This window comes from Drosophila erecta, unplaced genomic scaffold (genome assembly GCF_003286155.1).
Source record: "Drosophila erecta strain 14021-0224.00,06,07 unplaced genomic scaffold, DereRS2 tig00000152-arrow-arrow-pilon, whole genome shotgun sequence".
Lineage (NCBI taxonomy): Eukaryota > Metazoa > Arthropoda > Insecta > Diptera > Drosophilidae > Drosophila > Drosophila erecta.
Genome location: NW_020825211.1, coordinates 115326 through 142609, shown reverse-complemented (window position 1 = coordinate 142609; position 27284 = coordinate 115326). Strand labels below are relative to the sequence as shown.

General features: G+C 43.5%; 1 protein-coding gene across 2 annotated transcripts in view; it reads left to right on the top strand.

Moving 5' to 3' along the window:
* The first annotated feature begins 406 nt into the window (after nucleotides 1–406).
* LOC6549944 (LIM/homeobox protein Lhx1) overlaps nucleotides 407–27284 on the top strand; it is a 50171-nt gene continuing 23293 nt past the window's right edge. Inside the window, exons 1-3 of one of the 2 annotated variants that reach the window (XM_001977366.3) lie at nucleotides 407–1253; nucleotides 16810–17005; nucleotides 17808–18034. In XM_001977366.3, coding sequence (XP_001977402.1) covers nucleotides 1211–1253; nucleotides 16810–17005; nucleotides 17808–18034 — 466 coding nt within the window. In that variant the 5' untranslated portion in view covers nucleotides 407–1210. Of the gene's footprint in view, nucleotides 1254–16809; nucleotides 17006–17807; nucleotides 18035–20178; nucleotides 20370–27284 lie in introns of those variants that run through there. The other variant, XM_015155600.2, reaches the window with a different exon arrangement.

Below are 27284 nucleotides of genomic sequence, written 5' to 3'. Positions count from 1 at the left end.
TATTGAACGATATATTACCCTAAAAGTGATTGTGATCCTGTTTTTTAAGCAGAAGTTTTAAAACACATTTTTTGTTTAAAAATGAAATGATATCTTCATGCCCAACACGAGAGAGCCAGGAGAAGCGACAGAAGCCAGAGCGAGAGAACGTGCGACTCCATTGCAGCGCCGCCAGCAGCGCAGTCGACGTCGCAGCAGCCCCAGCTGAACACACGCTGCATCTCGCTCTGACGCAGGCAAAGTATGGGAACAGTGCTTGCACCATTCGGTGGCACGCGTGCGAGCGATGCGCCTGCGAGCATCTCGCTCGCACCTAGGAGCGCCATTCGTCGCCGCTTCGGCTCGCCGTTCGTGTGTGTGCGTGTGCGCTCGGCTGGCAGCTATCGGTAATCGGGCTGTCCGCTTTGCCGTCGCGTTTGCCGTTTTCCGTTTTCAGTTTTTGTTTGACGTTCGCGTGAAGCGCCCGCAAAACGCAAAGCGCACGAGGCAACGCTCGAAAAGGAGGCATCGCAGCCGTTTACCGTTAGTCAGCTGTTTACCGTTCCGCCGCGAAATCGAGAATTTTTGCCGTTGTTCAAATTTTTTTGCTAGTGAGAATCTTGAACAACAAGAAGAATACAACACATAAATACAACAAAACCAAGGAATCGCCGAATAGCCGACAGTGCAAAGTGCTCAAAAAGAAAAGAATCTATTTGATATATGTACAACTAAATACTGGAATACAAGGCAGAATAGAAGCGGAAGGAAATTCTTCAATTGAAAGAGGAGCGGAATTTCGCGCTTTGTTTTTGTTTTGCCAAATTTGCCGCCGGCACACACGTGCTATCCCCCTCTCGCTCGCACCTTGCCACCCAGTCTTTATGTGCGTTAACCGTTAAGTGTGCAGTTGGGGCCCGCTCCTCTCTTTCTCTCCCTCTCTCTCTCTCGCTTCCGCACCCGCACACACATATCCACACCCACGCGCGCCTCGTACACATACGCAAACACACGCGGGACTTAACCCACTGACGGCCCCCCAAAAAGCAGCCACTCTTAGCCCCCCGAAAAAAACCGAGAAAAACTCCATCCCCCCGGCATCAAGATATTCGACAACAAAATTCTCACCGAGGCCTCAAAAGCGCCCCTGAGGGCCGTCGCACTGGCGTCATATCTGGGCGACGGGTTCGCCGCCCTCGGTAGCCGCGCCCCCCCGCCCAAGGACCATCTGATGGCGTTCGGAGCGGTACTACACACCAGCCAGCACAATATCGGTAAGTGATCGCCTCGTGGAGTTTAGGCACTAAGGGGTTAAGGGTCCAGGAAAACATTGAGAATCTGGGTTAACAGTGAATCCCAAAAATGGTTGTACTTTCGTGGAAAGTTCTTAAAGTCAGTCAAATATTCGATCCTGTGATCGCGATCAACATAGAGATTATAGATTTTATCCAAGATTCAGCGCTTGTTTTAGATCCCATGGGTATAACTCTTGGACTTGTAGTCTTATGGAATATCTTAGGGAAGTCTGGGAAGAAATGTATTAGAAATAGAAGAAATTACTTGCTTACATCTCATTTTGATCTGATGATCCGCTATCGAAATAAACAAATAAGTAAAAACACCTGTTTGGAGGCTTTCGTATAATATTTAAATGTAAATAAAAACTGTAGTTTTTGCTACCATTCTGAGTGATCAATAACATGGACATATTCCAAAAAATACCTGTAGAACATCTTAAATAAGTTTGATAGGTAACAAAAGTGCATTTCCGAAACATATTTGTTCAGGAAAAAGTGGAATCTATTTTAAATGGCTTGATCGCTTTGCCGACGGGATGTTGGCTTGGATTTTCAACTAAAGGTGGAAAAACATAAGAAATGTAGGGCTGACTGCGGTCGAGAGATCTTGAATGGAAGCCAGCCCCTTGAAGGATCGGGGAAATGCGATCCCTAGATGGTGGGTTAACGCAATACCGCTTGCCCACAATGGGTTAAGATGGCCAAAGAGGTTTTAAATGGCGACGGCTGGGCAGCAGAAAAGTTTTTGCACTTTTGAACTTGTTTCCCTTTTCAGGGGACCGCCGGCGGGGAGAGGGGTGTCTAATGCTCCGACCGCCTAGCCTCCTCCCTGCCCCCTCCCCATCGTCCATCTGCCGTCTCTTTTCCACATTCCCATTTTGTATGCTTTTGAAGTTCTTGTTCATCTGTTTTTGTTTCGGTTTTGTTTTTCGGTTGGTTTTCCTCCTCTTGTTTTCCCGTTCGTTTTTGGACTGAAAAACTTTTGCGCAGTTGTCAAAGTTTTTCAACTTCTTCTCTGCCGTTCTTCGTCTACCCCAACTCATTTTTTTCGTCTTTTGTTTTATTTCATTTGCTCTCTGTCAAATTTTCACTTTTGCTGACTGTTAAATGTCAGGAGCACAAAAAAATTAGGAAAGAGGAAGCAAAAAGTTAAGCAATGAAGGCTCTTCCAATGTTAAGTGTTATGTTTCGATTTGTATAAATACAAAACACATTCCTAGACTACAAAATTAAGGATCTACACGCTTTACAAACGCTGTCAATGAAAAGGTTTTCAAGAATTGTAAACTCACTATATTTCGGATTCTTATCAAAAAAATAAAGTAGTACTTAGTGTATTTTTTTATATACCAGGGAATTTTCAAAAATATCCTAAAAGATCTGTATAGCTTATTTTTCGAACTGGCGAGGTTCGGCGGAAATTGCAACTGCAAATTCTCCAGTTAACTTGTTGACATTGGACATACAGCGGCAGACACCTTCCTCCCCCATAAATTGGCCAGAAAACTCTTGGGGCTTGGGAATTGGGGCCTGCAGCTCCGGGGGCGGTTCAAGTCAAAAGCTGTCGACATTTGACTGGAAAATGGATGTTCAGGAAGCCGTAGACCCGCACAGTGGGCCTTCTTGCGACGGCAGACTGATGCCAAGTGGAGTCGTAAAGCTGCCAAGCTTTCTTCTTCCTGCTTCTACAGTTTCTCGGTTGGTTTTTTTTATATTTCGCTCATAGCCATACCCATTAGCTAATGAACAAGTGTTGGCAGTTATGAACCTAACTTCCATTTAGTTGGGGAACACTACAAAGTAAAATACCACTGAAAAGTACTCAACTTTATGGAGATTACTCTTCCGAACGGTTGCTGCTGTATGACTCTATTCAAAAGTTCGAAGAGTAATTTGGAATCTGGAAAGATATGCATCCATTTTTATGGTATAGTAAAGGTTTTGCGAAGTGATGGAAGTGATCTATTGGAAAGTTGTTTATTATAGTAGTGGTACTTCAGTAGTACTTGGCTATAAATACCATAAATGAATATACATTTAACGCACTTTTTCTTTGAGGGTAACCCCTCGTCGTTCAATTCCCGATATCCTCGGCCATTTCTCTGGTCGACTGCTCATTTTTCTCCGCAAATATCTTGGTGGCAGCATCTTTTCAATTTTTATGTTGCTGCTAGCGAACACGGCAGCAACATGCAACATGCAGCAACAGCAGCAACAGCAGCAACAGCAGCAACGTGCAACAGCAGCAGCAGCAACAAAAGCTCAGACCGGCAACGCCTTCGACAAAAGTTTGCGCTGCTGTTCATCAACATTTATGACTGGCCACAAAGGAAGATCATTACGATCGCGAAGATTACGATTATGGTGTAGTAGGCATACACCTATGTATATGCATGTACATACATAGCATACATATGCAGGCAGGATAGGATCGTGGGCTCTGTGGCTGCTCCTCTGTTTCTGTGCAACAATATTTCCGTGGTAGCTTTTGTCCAAGGAAATGTGATTTTTCTAGCCGTTTTGGACGCTGTGCTGTTGGACATTTACGACGACAGCAACGTGGACCCTCAACTGCAGCTCCAACTTGTCCATCAACGGCTCTATGGATCCTTTCGTTGATTTATGGGGCAAGAAGCAAGAAGCGTAGACACGGCAGCCGCGTTTATGCAGCTGCCGCATTTAGCAGCTCCAACTGCACAAGTCGGCAGTGAGGGGTTAAGGTCTAGTTCCAGGGCGTGGCACGGCCCATAAATTGCCATGCATAATGAGGCGTTGAGACCCTCTCTTCTTGTCAATATATTGTGCGATTTTCACTGCCTTCTCCGGTGGTCGGTCGCCAAACTATCGCTGGAACAAAGAAACACAGACAAAATGGGATCTGCAAACTCGTTTCTCGATCAACGCCACTTTCAAATTAAAACTCATTACAATAAAGTCGCTCGATCCAAGGCGCAGATTGGCGGCAGTTAGCCGAAGAGCCTAATAAAACGAAATCGGGGCGATTTTAGAACTTTGTAGTGGAGCTGCCTAATTTCGATCCGAAAAGCACTTACAATACTCGTTTTGAAATTTATTTGGTTGGTTTCTGCCTAAGCTGGTAACTAACCTTTGTTGAGGAATTGAAAACCCTTTATTTGAATATGGACAACACGTAATCCTTTACCATAGTCCATTTGATTGCCCCCTCTCGCTCTTGCTACCGCTCCCCATCTCTGTCTGACGTCTGTCGCCGTCTCTGTCGCTGTCCCTGTCTCTGTCTCTGTTCCTGTCTTCTGACTTCTGTCCCTGTCTTCTGTCCCGTGCTATGAGAGTTATGAGGGGCCCCCCAACTGTTGGGAACTTTTCAATTTCTGCAATCCGGGGCTTGGCCCAAACCGCACCGAACCGAGCCAGAAACTGAAACTGAAACTTGGCCGAGGGTAAGGCAAAAAAGCAACGTCGTCGCCTGTCCCCTTTTGCAACTCTGCCCCTGCCCGCCGCCCCCTTGCAGCGCCACCCCTGCAAAAAGGAGACCCCACCGTCACTTTTTCCCCGCCTGGGAGCGCTTTTGGGTCGAAAACTGAAATAGTAATTCACATTCATGGACTCTGGTGTCTGGTGCCTGGTGTCTGGGCCATGGTTTTCTGGGCTTTCTGGTTCTGCCTTGGACTCGCTTCACTGTATTTTCGCGTTTTGTTTCTGCCGTTTTTTATGGATTTCTTGGGCCATTTTACGATTATTTTAGAGCTGTCAATAGTCCGGCAACGTGTGAGATAATTTATATGCCATAAATTTCATTTGGCAAACTTCTGCGGCCCCACTTCCTTCGCCCGCCCACCCTTTTTTCCCTTTTCTTTCTCCTTTTCTTTTCTTTTCTTTTCTTTTCTTTATTTTTGTTTTTGCTTTCTTAATTTTTTTCTAGCATTTTGGTGCCGTGTTGTTTCGGTGGCTTATCGCCTTCTTGGGGCTTTGATTTACAGCCCGGCACTCAACAGGTTAAGCCGCCTAACCCTAAAAGGCTCTTTCTCTTTCTAATTATAATTTACTATTACACCAAAATTCTGGTCGAACTTTTTGCCGTACTCGTACTGCCCAAAAGCCAAGTAAAAACAAGAAGAAAACGGTAGCCAAAGCCTCGGGGATTGATTTATAACCGAGAGATTGCGAAAAGCCCAGCGCAAATGGAGGAGAAGATGATGGAGCAGCCAAGATGATGCGAAGCAGCAGCCGTGGAAAAATAAAATTGACCAGCGGGTGCACGGCAAATAAAACTGGCGACCATCGGATAGTTCAGACATGTTCACATCATTACTGCACTTATTTTTTGGAAAGTATACCAAAAATAAATGTTTAATAGAATTTTTGCTGAAGTAGCAACAGACAGTTGCGGACATACAGTAAAATGTTTGATGAGAAAAGCATCCTGCAGGCTTTTCCGATAGCTATGCATCCGTTTTCGCTCAGTGCATCATGGGTTGAGGCGACTTTGGCTGAGTTAGCAATTGAGCCACTTGATGCTCTCACGCAGCACGTTCTTGGGGGCCGGAGGAGAGGCGGGAAGGGGCAGGAGAAGGGGCGTGGTCGCCGAAGGAGGCGTAGGGGCAGCCAGAGGCGGAGTAGTGCCCGGGCTGACCTTTAACCCGCTGAACCCGCGCGGGAAAGAGACCGTCGCAGGTCGAGTTCGTTCGGCTTCGGCTGGAACCAAAGGAAAACGATCGCGGACCAGATGACCGCATCGAACGTCCATTCGTTCCAAGTGCTCCAGCAGCAGAAGAGCCCAAACGGCAGAGGTTACAGCAGCATTTGTGGCGCACAGCACACAAGGTTTTCAAATTCGTTTTCCACACCTTGAGAATTATGTATGGCATTCGGTGGGATGGATTAAGTCATCCGAAATGTAGTGGAACAAGAAAGATCGAAATAAAATGAGGAATTGCTTTGAATAACAGTTCAGTTAGTCCCCATCTTTGATTCCAAGACTTGGAAGTAGAATATATTTTGTACATATTGTGTTTCTTTTTTTGTTGGTTGTTTTTATTTTCGTGCGTGGGTGTGTATGAGCTGTGTCCCCATATCATCAGTAATCGTGGGTAAAAATATAGGGAAAGATCGGCATAATGATCCGTGTAATGCTGCTGCTTCTACGTCTTCCCAAACTAGCCATCTCTTTCGCCATCACGATGCCCATCTCTTTCTACGCAGTGTGTCTCCAACTTCTGCAGTCATCATCGTCATCATAATCACTATCATCATCATCGCCATCGCCTCGCATCAATTTGTTATGCATTTTTATTGTTCGTTTATTAATTTGATTATACGGCTGCATTATAAAACGCTCTGCCGCCGTCGCTGCTTCTCCCTCAGCCGCTGCTGCTGCCGCTGCCGCTGCCTCAGTCGACGCCGACGTTGCGGGCGCCAAGAAATTAACGCAGCTCTTACTTTTTATTGCTCGTATGCAAATTAATTAATCAAAATCCGACGCTCCGCACACACTTGGCACTTGGCAAGTCTCTTCTTTATGGCCTTTGTTGGTCTCCTTATTTTTTTTGGCCCCCCCATTATTTTCTCTCATTTTTTTGAGATCGTTTTCTCGATTTTTACTTGACTTTTGTTATGGCCGGTGTTTGGCAAATCATTTGCGGCAACATCAAAACGCAGCAGGAGCGGCTAAGTCTTATCAATGGGGCCCCAAACCCAAACCCAAACGAACCGCGCATTTCGAACCAACCGGAACCAATCGAAACGGTTACGAGTCGAAGCGGTTAAGTATTGGCGGAGGAGGGCCAGTGAATATTTTCAGATTATCTTGCATTTACTACTTCAAGTGCTTCTTAGTATAGCTGCTATTTCTGGAAAAGTATTTATTATTAAGTATTATTAATACTTAATCCCTAAATATTGGTATTATTTTAAACCGATTGTGCCTGCCAGCAGTTAATGGCATCTAATTGCATTAGTATTCAACCGAAATCTGTTGAATAAGCTTCTTTACGAAATGCTTTAACACGCTGAATGTAACCCGGTCATTAAATGTTGTCCCAGTGGCTTTTAAGCCCTCGCAGAAATTAAATCGCTTAACATATAAAGCGGCACTTGCTGGAAAATCGAAACCAGGCTAAAGGAGGGAAAGAAAAACTGAAAAATGCCCACCCCATCCATCGTTTTTCTTATCGTTGAAACAGACGACCCCCCAAACGGATTTCTTTCCGTTTTTCGCTGGCACGTTCACCCCTGTCGCCGGTCCTTCGTCCTTCGTCCTTCAGCCCGCGCAGGAGTAGCAATCCAGCCAACCCATCTCCGCCCCTTTTTTGGGTGCGTGTCCTCAGCTGCTCCTGATGCTGGTCCACTGATAAGCCTTGTCAAAAGTTGACTTCCCACCAGAGGGGGATGATAATGGCGCAAGTACGGGCGACTCCCGGCTACGTGCACTCGCATTCAAGGTTAAACTGAGAGAAGATTGCGATAAAACGATAAAAGAATTTCATGTTTATGTTTGGCGGTGCGAAGAGCCGGGGGTTAGGGCATAAATTTTGAGCTTATCGCTGGGCAGCCTCAGATAAACTCGCCCCCGAATGGTAACCACAAAATCCTGACCACCCCAAAGTGCACTAAAAAGTGTGCTTATCGATGGTCACATCAATGAGAGTGATATTTGATATTTCAGTCAGGGAGTCCTATGCAATCATACCTCATTCATAAAGTGATATTTTAGTTCACCACAAAATGTGGTATGTAACGGTGCTTTCAGTACTTTTCGATATATAAACTCGATCAATGCGATAACTGATATTTTTGTATTTTGTATCGATTAATAGAAATGATAATTGCAGCTAGCGTCGAACAATAGAAGGTATTTTAAATGTCATTTCATTGCTTATATTTATCCGTAAATATGTTGATCAATTTTTGTTTTTCCCATGCGGAAACCAGAGCTGTTTTAATTACTATTTTGCTAACTCAATCGTTTGATAATTGTATTGAGTTGCATCCTAGTTAATTACTCCTTATTATAAAATCAATATTTGGGATCTTCGTCAATGTTAGCCGCTTGTCGAATGCCATTTGGGCTACTGGAAGCGGCGTAATTTAATTTTCAGCTGCCTTAAATTTGCGAAAGGTCCTAACCACCTAAAACAATATCTCATCGATGTATTGATACGACTTTGGGCTGCCTCCATGTGGTTGGTTTGAACTGTTATTGCTACCGAGTCGGTGCCAAGATTGTTTATTATTAATTGCATTTTGGGCTGGCAAATGCAAACGCAAATGCAAATGCAGTGCAAAACGCAGAGCACAAAGCGCAATAAATTCTGCAAAATTAATGCGCAAAACCAATTAAAGGACAATTTGTGGCATGTGGCAAGTGGCAAGCAGCTACGGCCGAATGTCCTTGCTGCTGATCATTATAATATGCATAATATTATGCTTGTCTTGGCCCACAAAATGGGGCCTGGCTAAAAAGTTGCCAACTTTGGCCAGGCTTCGAGCTAAATTTTGCCAATCAAAGCAGAAATTTTCCAGGAAAGCACTGGGTGTTTCGGGGGCTGGCAAATTGCACACGCTTTATTTAGCACAAAACTTTAAACCTTTAATCGCATTAACCGAACAGACCAAAGTCAGTCGGGGAGAAAGGAATGCGCATTCCCCCACGCATTTTGCCCCGAAAAAGGAATACACTTGTACAGATAGCGAGTGCATTCGACAAAGACACATTCGCACATCATTTATGAGCCACGCCCGCCCGCATTAAATATTGCAAAATGCAAATTACAAATACATCAATTTTCAATGAATCGCCAACACCAAAAGCATTTAAAATCAATCAATGGCCAGCAGCGCAAAAAACAAAGGCCTAGCGGCTGGGTGTTATTTTTTGGGAATGGGTGGTTTTCCCGGGCAGTAGGCGATGGAAAATACCACATCAAATGAGCCCGGCCAGGTAACCGCTGAACTTAGCCGGCGAGCGGAGCAGAGTGTCGCAGTATTAACAAAATAAACAGAGAGCGAAACCCCGAACGGAAACCTGAACCAAAATCCCCCAACAGGCGACCGCAATGTGATGCACTTCATGTCCTTGCGGCCAGGACTGCAGGACGTCGGAAGGATGGCGGGATGTCAGGTGGGATGGTGAAATGGGCGGCTACAGGGCCTGGTCTTTAAGCCAAAACTCATTTTAGCTGGTCGAGCAGAAATGCCGAAACAAAGAAGGCTCCAAGCACATAGCGTATTGAATTAAATCAGCATTTAATATTCAAATATTAATGAGCAATTAGTATAGCGCTCTAAAATCGGTATTATACTAAATTAATACAAAGTAGACTACAGGAGTTTATTGAATAAAAATACCAATAGTACGTTCCATAACATCTGGAGATAGTTTTCAAGTATTTTCTTTTTAGATTTGTTAAGGCTACCAACTATATCCCAATCTCTGTGCATTTTCTATCTTGTGTACCGACAGCACATAGATATACATGCATATATACGTGGCTTCACTGTGGGTGCGACCACCCAATCCCCTCCCCCGTTCGATAGATATATTTTCCCCATTTTTTTCGTTTGCTGAAATGCCATCGGCATTCGCTGGGCCTGACTTAGAAACCACTCCTGGGGGTTGTTGTGTGTGCAGTGCAGCCAGCATATCAAATAGGAAAACCTCGGCAAAATATGGAATAAAAAATTGGGAGAACCCAGCCAGGACGAATGGTGCTGGGGGATAGGGGGGTGTAGGAAGTGGGCTGTCTGGGGGAGGTTGTTGTCCCGTTGGCTCGTGTTTGTGTCCATGGCACATCACTCATACGCTAAGGCTTATCATTGGCTATCTGTCTGCTGACAACAAACAAGGGCAGCAACAGCAACAAACCTCCCGGGGGGGTTGTTTGGGGCGGTTGGGGGCGGTTGGGGGCGGTTGGGGTGGTGCAAAGAAGAAGCCAGAAGAACCTGAACTTACGAGCCACCCCAATCTGTTGCCATCTCGCTCCCCATCGAGCGCCCCATCTCACTCAGTCCTTTTGGCCAAGAAGTGTGATTTTTATGGGGCGACAAAAGGAGGCAAAAAAAGAATATATATATGTACATACAGCACAGTGGAGGGGTCGGTACAGTGGGGAGCGGGGCAGGAGAAACGGCTGAAGAATCTCCCTTTGGGGGGGCCTATAAAAATCTCTGCAACTGACGACAATGTTCATGATGACGACTATGAAAATGGAGATGAAGATGAAGATGGAGATGGCGATGACTATGAAAATGGTTGATGAGATTGAAATTGAGATTGGGTATCTTGAGTGGCAGCGCAGAGAGTTGAGTTAAGAGGTTGCCTTAAAGACCGGGCCATAAAGATTGACTAATTGGGGGGAGTTCATTTCAAGGGCTAAAATGACAATGAACAGCAACCTCGATATCGATAAATCAACAAAATGCATCATTAATGTATAAGAGTAAAGATTTGACTGAAACTATTTAACAAGGGCTTAATTGCTCGTCTGATTTGTCTGATTGTTATTATTATTACTGTTACTATTATTACTTTCGGTTAAGTTTTGGCTTACAAGTATTGGCCAACTTATATAGCAGAATACCCTTCCTTGCCGCCATTCATTTGCCATCTCTGCTCGGTCATTTTTGTCATGTAAATTTTTGAGCTCATGTTTTCTTTCGTATTTATATTTTTGCAACACAGACAACCGAGAAAAGGGGGAAACGGGGGCGGCGGGGACAGGGCCTGCGAGAGGAAAACGCCTCCTTTTCTGTAACTCATGCATATAAAGTATCTGCTAGATACACAGACGTGAAGCGAGCGAATCGATGTGCTTGCGAGGAAGGGCGCCCCTTTTGGGGTCTGAGGTGAGGCTTTTGGATGTAGATAGGCGGCAGCCCAGAAGCCATCGTCTCGCATCATGAAATTGTTTACTTTGCCATTATATTCCAACCACCCTCGGCCCCCAAAACCGGAAAAATAAGAAAACAAAAACCAGAGGCGGCTGAAAGAAGCCCCTTTCTCGTCATTCATCGAATCCTGGCCAATATCGAAGGTACTAGCCCTTAACTTCATTTTGTGTGCCTTTTTCTCCTCTGCTTTTCGAATTTATTTATTTTTTTCTTTTTGTACTGTATGCTGGCCTCTTTCATATCTGTTTGTGTCCATCGAGCGTGTTTCTGCTTTTCTTGGTATTAAAATTCAGAGGCTGGGAGGAAAATACATGGGGATGAGGGAAAGACGATGGTTATTTAAATGCCACCTCCTTTTATCGAATAAAAGAGTGCAAGCAGCTTAAAGGGTTAATCTCTAGCGGTGAACCTGCTTGATTTACCCGCTAGATTTTTATAGTAATATACAGGGCTTTTCATAAGTATTTGCTCCCTGCCCAATGGTATGGTTTCTATTTTAGAGCTTCTTTTCCCTATATATATGGCCCATCCTACCCGTAGTTTTCCACCTTCTCCAGACCGATTTAGCTATTTTTAATGCAATTCGTTGCGCCTGATTTGACAATTTTGATTGCATTTTCCACTCGTTCCCTTCGCTGGCTGGGTTAACCCATGTCTGCCCTCGCCTTTGTAAATTATTCGGAAATATTAAAATCCATAAAGAATATTAAATGTTGCGTTCGCTATGAGGCCAAAGTTCAAACGCTTCGATGTGGCTGTATCTATATATATTTTTTTTTGATATGCTTGAAATATTAATATAAAGCTTAACACCTTTTTCTGTGGGTTTTGTTGTTGTCATCGATCCGCTCACACAAATTGCTCGCGCTGAACTTGTTAACATTTTAATTACATAATTAGTTGCGATATTAGCAAAATAAAGCAAGAAACAAAAACTGTGGGCAAGAAAGCAGCAAAAAATTAAAATAAATAAGACACGACACCAAAAAACAGAATATTAATGAGATTTTCATGACACACACAAGTAGTATGGGTTGGGTTCAAAAAAACTTGAATAAGCGTATTGCCAGGGGTTAAAAAAAAGGAACGTGTTGAAAATAAACTATAGTAATAGAAATCTTCAAGAGAACTGAGATCTATATGTGATATATCAGATAAAAGACACTATTTTCCCACTAAAACGATATCAGTCGATGTTTTCTTATCCCACTCCACTTTTCTTTATCTCAGCATTTTCCCATTTCCATTCCACTTTAGCCATTTGTTTGGCTTTTTCCTTTCTTTGGCTGTTGCATTTCCATTTGGATTTTTGCATAAGATTTGCCAGCATCCAAAAAGGAGCTGAAAAACATGGCTTGAAGTAGAAACAGCAGCTGGAAAAAAATGATTGCGATTGAGCGACGGTTGCTGCTGTTGCTGCTGCTGCTGCTGGTTTGGATTTTCTTTTCCTTCCCGTGGCTTTAACATTTTAGTCACGTTTTTTAGCTGGGCCGTGGCGCGCGGGGCGGGGGGCGGTGGGCGTGTCGGAGGGGGGATGCAAGAGGCGGGGCAGGGGGCGTAACCAACATGGCGCAGCAAGTGCTTTGGCAAAAAGTTGAAGCTGATTTTTATTATTTCTCTTCTTTTTTTTCTCTGCCCCTGTGTTTTTCTTGTTTTTTTTTTGTATTTTATTTAACTTTTTTTTAACTGCTTGCGTTGATGTCGAACGAATTTTTCACAGTTTGTGGCGCAGACGACAATGGTCAAAAGTTTGTTGTGCTTGCTTCTGTGGCCATTGTGCACAGTGGGGTAAATAATTGAAAGCAATGCGGATTCGGCGTTCATAGTTGTGAAATATTTTGCAGTTTCCAAGTGACAACGCTTTGCAAAGAACAATTGTCTAATGCAATCAATGTTTACAATGGAAAGATAATAGTTGCTAGCACTTTAATCGTATCTTGCCGATATTCCATTGATGCCGATCAATAAGCCAACTGTGCGTGGCTTCACTGTACTCTTTGTGGTCGAACTGCAACATCAACAGCAGCTGGGGAGCCGAGTTCAGTTCATTTGTTATTTTTCTCCAGCCCCATCCTTATATTTCTTTTCCTTATTTTTTTTTTTTTTTTTTTTTTGGGGCTGGTCTTTTGGGTGTTGCCAGGAACGGCCCAGCGAGCCATGAAGAAGCTGCTGCATTATAAATGCAGTTAGTCTGTGGATTGCGGAGAAGCTGGAACACAATTATATAGCTACACAGTGTCTGTGTGTGTGTGTGTGTGTGTGTGTGTGTGAGCGCGGAAAATGTTGTGCAAAATGCTTTGTACGTGCTTCGGCAGCAACTTTGCACTTTTCTCTCCGCTTTTGCGCTGCGGTCAATGGCTGCCATACAGATCAGAAAATACAGCGCCAAAAATATAATGTATCACTAAAAAGATATAGTACAAAGCTAAAAGAAATGCCCGCAAAATGGTTCGTATTTAAATCTTTGAATACAGAGGACTCCGAGTTGTTCCGCCCCGAAAATAAGCTTGAAATCACCTATATTTTCTTTCTCTGCCGGGAAAGTGGGAAAAGAAGAGCGGAAAATCTAGGGAAGAGAGTGAGCAAGCGCCTAGAGCCGAGAAATTTCGCTTCGTTCCAGTAGCAGGGCAATTTTTCACATCGTTACATAAATTTCAGCGCAAAATAAATGGCCAACGGTAGCCAAAAGTGCACTCAACAATATTTAAATTGCGACACTTAAGCGGCAACAACAACGCCACAAACAACACCAACAGCAACAACGTTGTCGGCGTCTGCAAACAACAATTTGTCGCTTTTTAAAAACGCGCCAGAAGGCACGAAAAATAAAGTCCAAGAGCCGCCAAGGTGCCGGACACAACTGACAGACCAGACGGTCAGGCAAATATACATACCTACATATAGACCTATATATGTATATGTATATACATTCAAAAGATTGAAGAGGAGCCGAAATAAAAGCGCCGAAAAATGGGCAAAAGGCAGCGGAAAACACAAATTGCTGATAGGTGCAGGCGGCTTAAATGCCAAAGGACAACGAATTAAAAATGCCCTGAATTATACTTTTTATAGAAATATTAAGACAGCCATGGTATTTAAAAACTGTGCTATTTTCTCGTTGACACTCTGTTGTTTGGCATAGAATACAATATTGTAACCAACACTAATCAGTGATCGGAAACAACCACAACTTGCAGCATGCACATGAGCAGCAGCACGAAGAACATTTAACCCATGCTTGCAACGCTTTTTTCTTTTCGTATAGTTCATTGAGCCTCGAACTTAAAACCTGAAGACAATCGCCCCCCTCTTCTTCCTCCTCTGCCCCCTGCTGTCCCCGTCCCGCCCATTTCGTTCCGTCTATAAACGTCTATAACCTTCATTAAAAATTGTCTGCAGCGGCATGAAATGATTGATAACATCCGTCAATTTTGACATATGCGGCAAGGTCTGGACTTGAAACTTGCAACTTGCCACTTGCGATGATGTTACCGCTTCTGCTTCTCCTGTTGCTGTTGCTTATGCTCGTGCTTTTCTGTGGCTTTTGCTTTTGCTTGTGCTGGCGAATTCGATGGGATGTTCGTTATAATTCTTTGCTGTTCTTCGGGCTCCCCTCTTTGTTTGGGGCTTTCTGTTAGCGAAAATGAGTCAATTCGTCAATCAATCAGTGTGTCAGTTGCTCATTTATAATGGCCAAGCATGCCCGTGTTATTTTTTCCTACCAACTCATCCATCCACTGGGTTCATTCATTCATTTGGTCCGGGCTTTATCAGTTCGCTCGGGGCAGTGGCTACTGTCGGCTCGGTTGCACGGGGCGTATGAGTAACAGAAGGTATAAACCAAAAAAGCAGGGAAAAAACAAAAAACCAAAAAACCAAAAAAAGTGAGGAATGGTTTGGCATAGCAGCTCCCTAAGCTTTATTAATGTGGGTCATTGTGGGAGGAGATGGGGATGATGGAGGTGGGAATTCTTCGGCAGGCTGCGGAATATGATATATTTCAGTGGCAGCAGATCCACACAAAAAATCCAGTTCGTCATCCACCTCAATTTGTCTTCCGTTTTTCGTTTTCCTTGACATAGCTTCATCATCCGACTGCCTGAAATATTTATGTATGTACTTGTGTTTGCAGCTTGTGGGCCTGATTAAATATTATTAAAGATCTTCAGTTATGTGGCTTCTCCAACATCTTATTTATTATATATAGTTGCCTTCTCTTAAGCATTTGTTTTAAATGTGGATCTCGCTTCTTTTTCTGCACTTGCCTATCGCGTCTGCCCATCTTCTTCGTTTCTGGTCGGCTTCCCTCCCACTTCCTTTCGCCATTCATATTGCCTTCCCTCCTTCGTCCTCTTTTTTCTCACCTTCGCCTTCACCGCCCCTCCTCTTGCTGTTCGAAAACTTTTTGAATGAAAACCACATTTTCACACACAAGTTTGCCTTTTATTTGGACTTTGGCAGCGTCCTGAAATTTGTTTTTTTTGTCTGTTTTAAGGTTCCTCCCCCTTGTGCTTATACATATATGTTTTGTAGCTGGTCACGCCCCCAAATTGGCCCCACCTGCAAATGTTGCACAAACGAAGACAAACGCTTTTGCGTCTTTTGGGAAATATATTTTTTTAAACGATATTTTAGCCTCTTGCAACTCCATTGACTGATTGACTGCGAAAGGAGGCAGTTGGTTCTGCTCCTTGTTCACGGGCTTCTCCTCCTTTATCCAGCACTCCTCCTACTCTCCATTCTTCCCTCTCCACTCGTTCTCCCTCCCTTTTATTCGACTCAAGTTTCTCAGGCCTCGGGGCTCCATTTTAGTCTGGCCTCTATCATTATACGGTTGCACTTCTCTCGATTCAAGCACACAAATTTGTATATATCGTATATTATATAGGTATAACTAAATATATATGCCCATATGCGTGCGCCACGCCCCCACGAACGCCCTTTTGTGGCAGAGCTAACGAGGCTGAAGATCTCTGAAAAACGTTTGCTGCTCAGAAGGTTGATATTACCATACAAATAACCCAGTGCTAATATTGTTTTCAGTTTCTGATCTAGATAATACGACATGGAAATGTTTCAACATTATAATAAGCTAAAGATCCTGACTCTTTAAAGTCATTTAGACGTATTGAAAAGGGCTCATGAGCTTGGGAAAATAAGGAAGGACAGCATGCAAGCTGGTGGGAAAGTGGTCAAAGTGGGAAAATAGTTGGAAAAACCGGGCGTTGCCATTCCCCGCGGGCAGTGGCCAAATTTATCTAAGTGCCAAATGCAAAGTGCAAATTGTAAATCCTCAAATGTTTGCATCCGTCCAAGGCCACGCACCTGGGAATTGCTCTTTTGCAGGTGTGCTACCTGTGGGGGCGTGGTGTGCGGTGGGTGGTGTGGACGAGTATGCGTGTGCCCCACACACATGTGCAAACTTAATGAGGCAAGCAGAGCGAGGTGCTAATTTGCGCCTCGAAGGATTTTCCGACGCACAGTTGAGTGCGCCCACATCCCGCTCTGCCACCTGTTTTCCACTTGAACTGACCACCCAACGCAGCTGGATTGCCACAATTAAAAGGTCACTGGAGGTCATGCCAATTGAAATATTAACACAGACAGTGCATAAATACATTTAAATGTTTCTAATTCTTTTCTTTTTCTCGTTTCTCAACCACAGGTCGCAGTGAACCGCCCGTAGGCGTGGGCGATCCCTGCGCCGGATGCAACAAGCCCATCCTGGACAAGTTCCTGCTGAATGTCCTGGAACGCGCCTGGCACGCCTCCTGCGTCCGCTGCTGTGAATGCCTCCAACCGCTCACCGACAAATGCTTCAGCCGCGAGTCGAAGCTCTACTGTCGCAACGATTTCTTCAGGTGAGTTGTAATAACGTGCTTACATCATTTTCCAGAAAAATTCAATGAGCTAATCCAGTCAGTTAAAGCCACGATTCGGGCCAGAATCGCTTAAGAGACTAAGGCCCAAAGCCAGAAACAGAAATAGAAATAGAAATAGAAACAAAGACGGGGACAAATCAAAACCGAAGCAATTAAGTCAAGTTGGCAGTCGCGACTTTTGTGTTCCATTTGATTTCACTTCGTCAGCTAATTGAAAAAAAAGAAGAAAAGATGGGGAAATGGAGAAAGAATCTCGAGAATAGCTGGCGAAAGCAATTAACATGCAAAATACCTGAACAAATCAAAGTGAAATCAAATCCCGTGTGGCCCCTTGCAGTTCCTTGATTTGCTGAAAGGGTGAAAAGTCAAAGGGGCAGCGTAGGACCTAAGTGTCCTATCAATCAGCGCCAGTTGGAAAGGGTTAACAAGTGACGGCGACAGACAAAAGCCATCCATAAAATGGAATGGTTCGAAATGGGGCAAATGGAATGGATCGGGCTTGAATGGCTTTCGAGAGGCACAATAAATAAAAAATAAATGGAAGGGCTTTTCTGAACTATCGGCTAGCGATGAGACTTCGCTTTCAACAATGACTGGGCCAGGACTATCAGGGAAAATAGGATTTTAATGGGGACAAGTGCAGGAAAAGGTCAATAGGCTTAATAGGGAATACGAATCTTATCTTAATGAAAGCCCCTGCTGAATAGTCATGACTTGCGCATCCTTTGTACCCATTCTAAGTTATTACATCACTACAATTGCCTCTCTTTTCCGCCCACAGACGTTACGGCACCAAGTGCAGTGGGTGCGGCCAGGGTATCGCGCCGTCGGATCTGGTGCGAAAGCCCAGGGACAAGGTCTTCCACCTGAACTGCTTCACCTGCTGCATCTGCCGCAAGCAACTGAGCACAGGTGAGCAGCTCTACGTGCTGGACGACAATAAGTTCATCTGCAAGGACGACTATCTGCTGGGCAAGGCGCCATCCTGCGGCCACAATTCGCTGAGCGGTAAGTCCTGGAAATATGCCTGCGTAGTGAGATACATATGAGAAATATGCCTGTGAGATAAGTGGAAAAAATGTTGAATGGTTACACTTTAAATGGGTTGAGCAGTGAATGGGGATAGCAGAGTCCGGCCTAATCAGGGCACCATAAATTTTGCGGACATCCCAATTGGGGCTCATCTTTGCTAATGAGAGCCACACCATGGGCCCCACCGCTCTGGCCATTTATATAGTAGATGGAACTTAAAGCCCCTCACGTATCTGCAGTTCCATCAGCAATAAATACAAAATTACGCATACGACACGTGGAACGCTTTTGGGTATATTTAGGCGCAATTTGTGCCACGCGTGTTTCAGGCCAAAAATATTTTAATTTCTGACGCAGTTTGTCTATTTGTTTGCACTAATTGTTTATCGTTTGCCATAGAAATATTTGCCATTCAAATTACCGTGGGAATAAAAGAAAATGTTGCCATTGTTTTGTTGCCGTCTGTTGTTGTGGTTGATTGTTGATTTTTCAAGCGCAGCTTTTTGTTCGTTTCTTTTTTTTTGTATATTTTTTCTGTTGTCTTTGGTAATCCCGGAACATATATATTTTCTGCATTTCTGCGGCGCCCAAGAAATCGTGCAAAAGTCATGGGCTAAATGCTTGGCAAATATTGACACAAATCGCATTAATAAAACAAAGGCATACATAAGATAATAGTACGCATAATGGGGGGATTTGAGAAATCGAGGACGGTGGAAGTTTCAGAGGGAAATTAAATTTGGGAAAAATGTGTTCACATAATTGTACAGTCATTTTTCCTGTGGCTGAATTCATAATATAATTGATTTGATAATTTAGTCAATGTGGAATATGCAAGAAATACTTTTCTAACATTGTTTTAAACTGTTGCGGCATTCCGCAATAATTTAAAAATACCGTTCCCGAAAAGCATTTCCTTTAAAGGTCTTTCTACCAGAATTTTCACATTTCCTGCGTGGCCAAAATATCCAGCAAAATGGCGAGGAAAACTGGAAACACATTAAAGCCAAAAGCAGCTGCAAAATTGCGCCCCCGCCTCCTCGTCTTTGTTTACCCTTTTCACTCGACGGGCGAAGTTTTAAAGGATGTGTGCATATGTGTGTGTGTTCGAGTGCCAGCAAGGGTTAAGCTTTAAAGTTGGCAGGATAATTATTTGACATTCGCCAAGTTTCTACTGGTCAAAAGCGGCAATTAAATCCTTAAAGGGAATGTCATGAAATATTTATCATGCCAGCACTTTCTGTATACAAAATTTACGGCCTCTAATGCTTTGACAATTTGAACTCAACTTTTAGACTTCTCGGCTTCTTTCCTCTTGCTTCTTCCTCTTTTAATGGCCTTAACTTTATTTTTACTTTTCTAATTTTTAAAATTTTTGTTCGGCCAAAGAAACGAAAGCAATAAATACGTGGAAATTTGTTCGCTTTTGGGAAAGATATTTTCGTAGCATACTTAGCGGCGTTAAATATTTCAACGCTGCCATTTTCTCTCCCTTTCCACGGAGAAAGAGAGCAACTGCGAGCGAGAGATGGGGTTGAGAGAAGTGGAGAAAGGCGGAGAGCGGCGGCGGCGAATGAGAGAGAGTCTTCTCATCGCAGCTGCGCATTTGCACCAGGGCGCTAGAGCGAGATGCAGGATGGCAAAGTGACGTCGTGCTGTCGACGTCGACGCAGGCAGAACAAAATGGCCGCGAGCCCCAAAAAGTAGGCAAGCATTTTCTCCCGCTTTTCCGAACGCTCCTTCTCGCTCTCTTTTTGCAACCATTAATAAGCTTGCCACTGCGAAGTTATCCAGCCAATAATTCAACAATAATTATTATTTATTTCACTTGAAATTTGTCTCAAAAATTTCTCAAAGCCACGTAAAAAAATGCAGAAAAATGGACAAAAATTCAGGGGAAAACTCTGCTTGTGTGCTGCCTTATGGCTGCAGCGACGCCAACTGCTCCGCTGCGTCGCAGTCGGCAGCGACTTCGGTCCAAAAGGAGCGCAGGTCATTAATGTTTTGATTTTAATTGCGTTAATTACGTGCAACGGATTTTTCACTTAGCCACAACACAAGTCCCACACAACTTATGCAACTTTATTTTTTTCCGAAAAAGAGAAGTGTCAACACATCAAGTATACGCCTCTTTGAAAACTCCACTGGAGATCAAAAGACGAAAGAAACAGAACAATTTGTAAAAGGAAACGTGTGACTCTTTTTTTTTGCCGCTTCGACGCGTCAATTTATTGCTTGTCATATAAATTAAACTGTTTGCTGTGTGATAAACAACAACAATGAATGGCCGTGCAGCAGCGGCGTAACTGAGGTAATAAATCAAACAACGAATAAAAAACATTAAATAAAAATACGCAAGGAACCGGGGAACACAAAGTGCAATAAAGCCAAGCATTTGAGATAAAAAAATGAAATGGGTTCTGAAAAAACGCAAAAAGACCTAATTACCAAGTGTTTTCAACTTCCCGGTTCATAAACCAGTTTAATAATCTTTTTGCGAGTTTCAAGGCTAAAATCCTTAGATTTTTTGAAATAAAACTACCGATGATAAGTTAACAGCTTAACAATGGAAAAAGCTATGAAAAAATGTTAAGATGTATTGAAACCATACTTTGCAATATCAAATTAGCCAACTTTTCGACATCTTCGCCCGCTCCGCAAGCCCTAAACTCTGTGAGTTATCATCAACACTTGAAGTGACTTACGACACTCGAACATGAACTTTTGGAAGTCCTTGTACATAGGGATGCACATAAGTTTATTGTATGTGTGAGTTGCGTACTTAATGACCCTTAAACGACCTTAACTCAGACTTGGCCTGTTGTTGTTGAGGGATTCTGTTGTTATTTTTATGACGGCTGAAAACAAAATTTTTATGAACCCACACAAAAACACACGTTCTCCTGCTTCTCTGCCTTTTTATGCCTCCAGCTTTATTGTCCTGTTTGCTTTTGTGGTTGTTGCCGCTTTTGTTGCTTTCTTACGCCTACTTTTTTCCGGCTTTGTTTTGCTGCCAAAAAAGGGTCAAGCGCATATGGCCAAAAGTGTCTAAAGTTCATCTCTCTTTCCAGCGATAAACAGCTGCTGTTGTTGGTCCTTTTCTTTAAAGTTAACATTCTTAGCCAAGAGTTTTGACTTTTTACTGGGTGGCAAGGTGGCGTATTCGTAATTTTTAATTGCTGCGCCTAAGTGAAATTAATTCAGACTCATTTTGGTTATATATCGCAGAAAAATATATATTTTATAGCTATCTGATTGTCTGGCCCAGCACACTGCTTAATAATACTGGGTAACATGGGTAACATGGCATCCTTGCTATTCTGAACCATTTCACTCCCTTAAAGTCCGTTCGACCACATGAAATATACCGCAGATTTACGGTTGTCATTTTGCCGGCTGGTCACGTAATATAGTACTCTTATTCTCGATGGGCCCCCGTTGGTAAATCGCTGGCTTCAGCTACGCCCTTGGCCCCTTGGCCCCTTGCCACGCCCCTTTGGGCACCCCATCCGCCCACATTGATTCGCCAACAGCCTTGCGGTTGCTACTTCTTCTCTAGGAGTTTTTATTATTTTTATATTTATTTGTAGTTTCAGTTTTTGCAGCGGTGGCAGTTTTTGCTCAGTCAGTTCGGTTACACGACTTCTATATGTATTCATACACATGCACAGCAAAGAGAGTAGCAGCTAAAAATGATAATAGAGTCAGTTGAAAATTAACAGAAAAATGCCTGCATATTCCTAACATATAAATAGAAAAAAGTTTCTAGAAAAGTGCTTATTTCCCGCACTAGCCGCAATAGTTCTCGGGTATTTGTCATTCAGCATTGTTATTCGCAGCGTTTCTTTGAGTGTACATATATTTACACACCAGCTATATAAGTATTTATATGTACTATAACTTTTTTTTTGGCTTGGGGCTTTGCAGCTCGAAAAGTTTATGGCTTTGGCTGCTGCGGCTGCCTGTGGTCCAATCTGTTTTCCGAAGAGAAAAAAGGGAAAGAACCGAAGGAAAAAAGTAAAACCGTTAAAGTTTATTTGACATTTACTTGGGCTATTTTTTATTTTTATGACTCTCTGGGTTTTTACTTGTTGTTATATACACGAGAGTGACCACAGCCCCCCTCCTTTTTCAACACTGGACTTTCGCTGCGCCGTTTTTTTAATGCTTTTTCTCTCACTGTATGCTCGTTGGGATAATAAATTTGCGGCTATTTTGGGGCCACGAATTTAATACTTTACCGATGTGCGATAAAAAAATAAAAGGCCCGTACCCACAGCGAACCAAAAAACTGGTACCTTCCTCTTCTAACGCCTTTTCAACGCCTTCGTAAATCATTTGGCCAAGTGCGTATGTGTTGCCAACTATTTTCCATAAAACGCGGCTTTGATTTGTGGCGGCCAAAGGAAAAATCCAAATAAAAATCCAAATTTATAACGCCCAAAAGGTGGAAAGGCCAGTAGACTTTTGGCACTCACTGTGGCGGAAATGTCGCCATTTTAGGGGGAAACAGTAGGGTAAAAAGTTTGGGCCAAGTTCATAAATCAAGGCCATAATAATTCAGCGGCATTATTGGTGGTGCTGGATAAAAATAAATGCCCAAATGTGCCGAGGGATAAATACAGAAGTTAAGTGCTTGGAAATGCTTTAAATGCACTTTTTCAAATGTTAACACCCATATCTTCTGGTATTTTTGAAGTGATGGCCTGCTTTTTGGCCGTTTGCCGTCGGCTTCGCTGGTTCGGAAAAATCTCTTTTTTATACTCCGTGTTAATCGATTTCAAATTCAAATGTTCAACCTGTCGCCGGACTTGTAACTCCCCAAACACCCCCTCTTTTTTGGGCAATAACTCTTACCCACACTCACACACACATTCACTTGTTATTGTTTATTGTTTATGGGGCATTTGTTGAACGACTTGCGCGCCTTAATGACAAAACTCGTAAGGCTACGAAATAAAATGAAAACGAGGCCCAGACGGTTCAAAAGAAAGGAAGGGGGGAATAAATAAAAAGGGTCTTCTCGCCCAGCGTATTCAGCATTTTAATGTCTAACTAAAGCGAACCCGCGGGCCAGTAGAGGGTTAAGGGGCAGCCATTTGATGATGTGTCGGGGCAAATTACGAGAGGCGTTAAAACTAGAGCAAAGTCTTCTTGACTCGAGTGAACTTTAGTGCCGAGAGCGAACTCGTAACTTGTCCCATAAATCTCCAATCAAAAATTGAGTGTCTTTTGCTTTTTAGGGGGCCAACTTGATGAGCAAACAAAATCAAGTCCCCTGATAATGACAATGAGAGAGTTTCAGTTTCAGTTTCGGTTCCCAGTTTCCAGTTACCAGATACCAGTTACCAGTTACCACTTACCAGTTTCCACATGGATTTTGTTTCTAATTTTCCTTATTTGGCTTTTTTGGTGGATCTCCATAAAAGAGCTTTAAGTGCGGCACTTTAAGGAGCTAATTTCCCAAACTCTCAGCTCTTAACAACTGAGATTTACGAGCCAACGAGTTAGTACACGGAGAAAATTTGGTTTGCTCTCAGAAAGATGGTGTATTTGTTATCAAAATAAATAAATTGTTTCTTTTTTAAGTTTTCATACATTTTTTTTTAATCCGTATGTTCTTTATCTTCTTGATCTACGCATTTTTCTGCGTGTACTTAGAGCCCCCAACTTCTTGTAATCGTGTCATATTTCAGGCTTGGCCAAACATTTTCACCAGTCAAAAAATAGAGTCGAAAAGCGCTGAGCAAAAAATAAGGAAAACCTTTCAAACCCCCCTCCGCCCATTATCCATAAAAAGGAGGGGGTGTTTGGGTGGCAGAGATAAGCGTCGACTGCGTCGCTGGCAGCACACACAAAAAACGGGGGGAGAGGAAAAAAAGAAAGGCGGGCCTCGGGCCAGAAAGCAAAGGAGATGGCAACAAACGAAATGGCCAAAAGAGGGATGGCAATAGCAGGGGCGAAAGCCAAAAGATGGTGAAGTGGGGCTGGCAGTGGGTGGTGTTAGTGGGTGGCGCTTTGGGGGTGGCTTGCTTTGGCGGATTTCGCGTTGGCGGCTGACTAAAGAAAACAGCAGCCGCAAAAAGCGAAGGAAAACGAAACAAAAGGCGAGAGGAAGCTGCAAGCGAGAGGGGACAGGGGACAGGGGGGGAAGTGAGGAAAGAGGGGGTGGGTTGGGGGGGACTTTACTCTGAGGTCGCACAGCACAAATCCAACTGTCGAAACCAAAAGCACGCAAAGCTTCACAAAAACTGCTGCAGGTGGCATTTGCCAAGGAAAGAGACAGCGGCAAAGAGTCTGTGGCTGTGGGAAAGAGATGGCCACAGCATTGGGGGTTGGCATCTAAGGGTGGCCATGCCAAAATGCGAATTGAGGTTATGTATACAAAACGGAAACGGAAATGTGCAGAGCTTTGTGTGCAAAATGATGTCTGCCAACGGAGAGGCGGCAGGCGGGCGAAAAAGAAAATGTGGAAAGGCGTTTGGGTTTTTCATACCACCACTACTGCACACTACACTACTGGCTTAAGGCCCCTTGGAAAAGCTTAGAAAGGCGAAAGACTCCAAGCACTCGAAATACACGAAATCGATTTCGATTCTCTCGTTTATTTTATTTCCCCTCTGCCAACTCGACTCGCAAATAAAACACAATGCCACACAAACACCGAAAATGGCTGGCTGGCTCTTTAAGCTTAAAGTTTCCCCGTATCCCCAGTGAAATTTTTTCCGAAGGGGTGGCTTTTGCCTTATCTCGCCTCGCAGATCTCTGCCATTGGCTGCGTTGTTCCCTTTCCCTTCCCTTCCCTTCCCTTCCCTTTATTTTGCACACTCATAATTCATATTTGTATAAATATGTATGATACATACATGTGGGCATATGTTCCGGCGAGATAACCGACTGAGTGGCAGTGCAAAGAGTTTTTGAGGCATTTTTGTGTTTCAGTTCTAGTTCTTTCCCACGATTTAAAGTAATAAATACTGGTTAGATCTTACTCCATTGGCTTTCCAAGCGATTTCCTAGCGATTTTCGGTACTCAGCCGCTGGCACTCATGGCTCGATAAAACTAAGAACTTGCCCCGATCTTCTATCTTCTGCAACCCAGATACATCGCACCTGCAACCGCCGAGGCGAAGCCATTGCAGCATAGATAAGTTCCGAAACCGAAACCGAAACCGAAACCCAGGCCCACTTGTCGGGGTCACCACGCCCCATTCCCATACCTGTTCCCAATCTCTAGTATTTTACGAGTACTCCCAATTCGAGGCATGTTTCTGTTTCTGTTTCTGTTTCTGTTTCAGTTTTGGGTTTTGAGTTTTCTATCTCAAAAGCCCGCACTTGGGGAGCAGTTAATGTTTATTTTTAGTTTGGCTTTATTTTTTACAGCCACTTCGGTGCTAGTTTTAATGGCCTTTTACTGCCGAAGCACTTTTTGGAGCCTGACTTTGGAGTCACAGTTGTTGCGCCGCGTCTCTTTTCTATGCGCTTTTTTTGCGCGCGCGTTTTGCGTAATGCGCGTGAAAATAAAGTTTTTCGCTTGAAAAAACGTTAAATAGGCGGCTATAAATGACATAACACAGACGGCTAACAGCTCAGGACCCCGTAGTTTTCCACTTTTCCACGCCTGACTCACGATTGCCAATGAAAATGAGTCAGTTTTCAAGCGGCGGCGATCGCAATGATCCATTGGATCGCAGTGACTCAGTTGTGGCCTGCAAAATGGCACAGCACTAAAAATATACACATGTATACAAGCAGACATATGTGCATGTGGGCAAGGTGAAAAGGGCGGGGCAGTGGGCCACGAAATGTGGGTCAGGCGAAAATGCATTTTCCGCCTAGAGAGCACTTTGCCTTTATTTCGAACGGCTGAAATGCGAGATCAAGTGTAGATTGCGTCTGGGAGTAGGTGCTAAAAAGATGAATGAACCGCAAACGGTGGAACTAATGAATCACTTGAAATATGACTTTTGAGATCGTTGGAGCTGGGCTTGCTGCGAAGATTTATGGAGCGCTGACCTTGCAAATAATTGCCACAACAAATCCACAATTTCACAGAAGTGTCATAAGGAAGTGTTATCTGAACTATCACATTTGGGATTTCAGCTTAGCTAGCTCTAAATACGAATTCAAATACAAATTTAACACAGCCAGCAAATTTTCCACCATCAGCTATATCTCATCACCTGCTGTTTGGGTCTTAACTCCCCTTTTCGTGGCAACTTTTTAGTTGGGCGCCCACTGCCCGTTTGCATTCTGTAAACTGCAAGCCGACATCAAATGCACAATTCATTTGCGCATAAATTTGCGCAGATTTTTACAGCTGCAGATTGCGACTGGGCTGGAGCAATAAAAACGGGCAAGCAGTGACAATTTCTCGGGCTCCCCGGATTCCCCAGTTTTCCGTACTCCCCATGATTCTCAGATGCCCCGGCATCGGTTTTTGGCCCACGCCGGCGCTATGCAAATGTCACGAATGATAAACGCAATAAGCATAAATAAATAAAAGTTCCGCATATCCCATAAAGTATCCCGAGGAAGATGGAGTGCTTAAAATGTTTAAAAATGTTTAAAAATCGGCTGCAGGGGGGAAAGAAGATAATGCTGGCTGGCTTTTGTTGCTGCCTTATTTATTAGTGTCACAAATCGTTGGAGTTAATGCCTGTTTTCGTTTTATATGTGTTAATCGATTTGTTGTTACTCTTGTTTACGGCGAGCATAAATTTATTTTCTTGTTCGCCACTTCCAACAAATTTGTGTGTGATTTATAATTTTGAACCTTGCTCGTTTTTCGTTTTTCGTTTTTCGGCTTTCAGTTTTCAGTTTTTCGGCATTTTCTGCATGCAATCCATCAAAAGTTATAACAAAACCCTGACTACACAAAAAAACCACGAGATATGTGGATGGCGGGCAAGAAAAACATGTCAGAAATCTAGCAAAGAAAACAAAAGCAGAAATGCTGACAGACAATTTATGAACAAACAAATAAAACAGCGCAGGGACACATAGAAAGAGATGGCCTGCTGATGGCCCGGCTGAGGGAGAAGGCAATAGCCGGACCGGAGGAAAATTCGCTTTGAAATTGATATGTTTGACAGCGGGGCCGAAACCGAAATAGTAATAACAAAATACGGCTGGGAAAACAAACAGAAAGGGAAATCCAACTATAACAACACGAAAATCTGGGAGAGTCGCCGTGAAAAAGGGAAAGTTGTCGAGGGGGAAAATT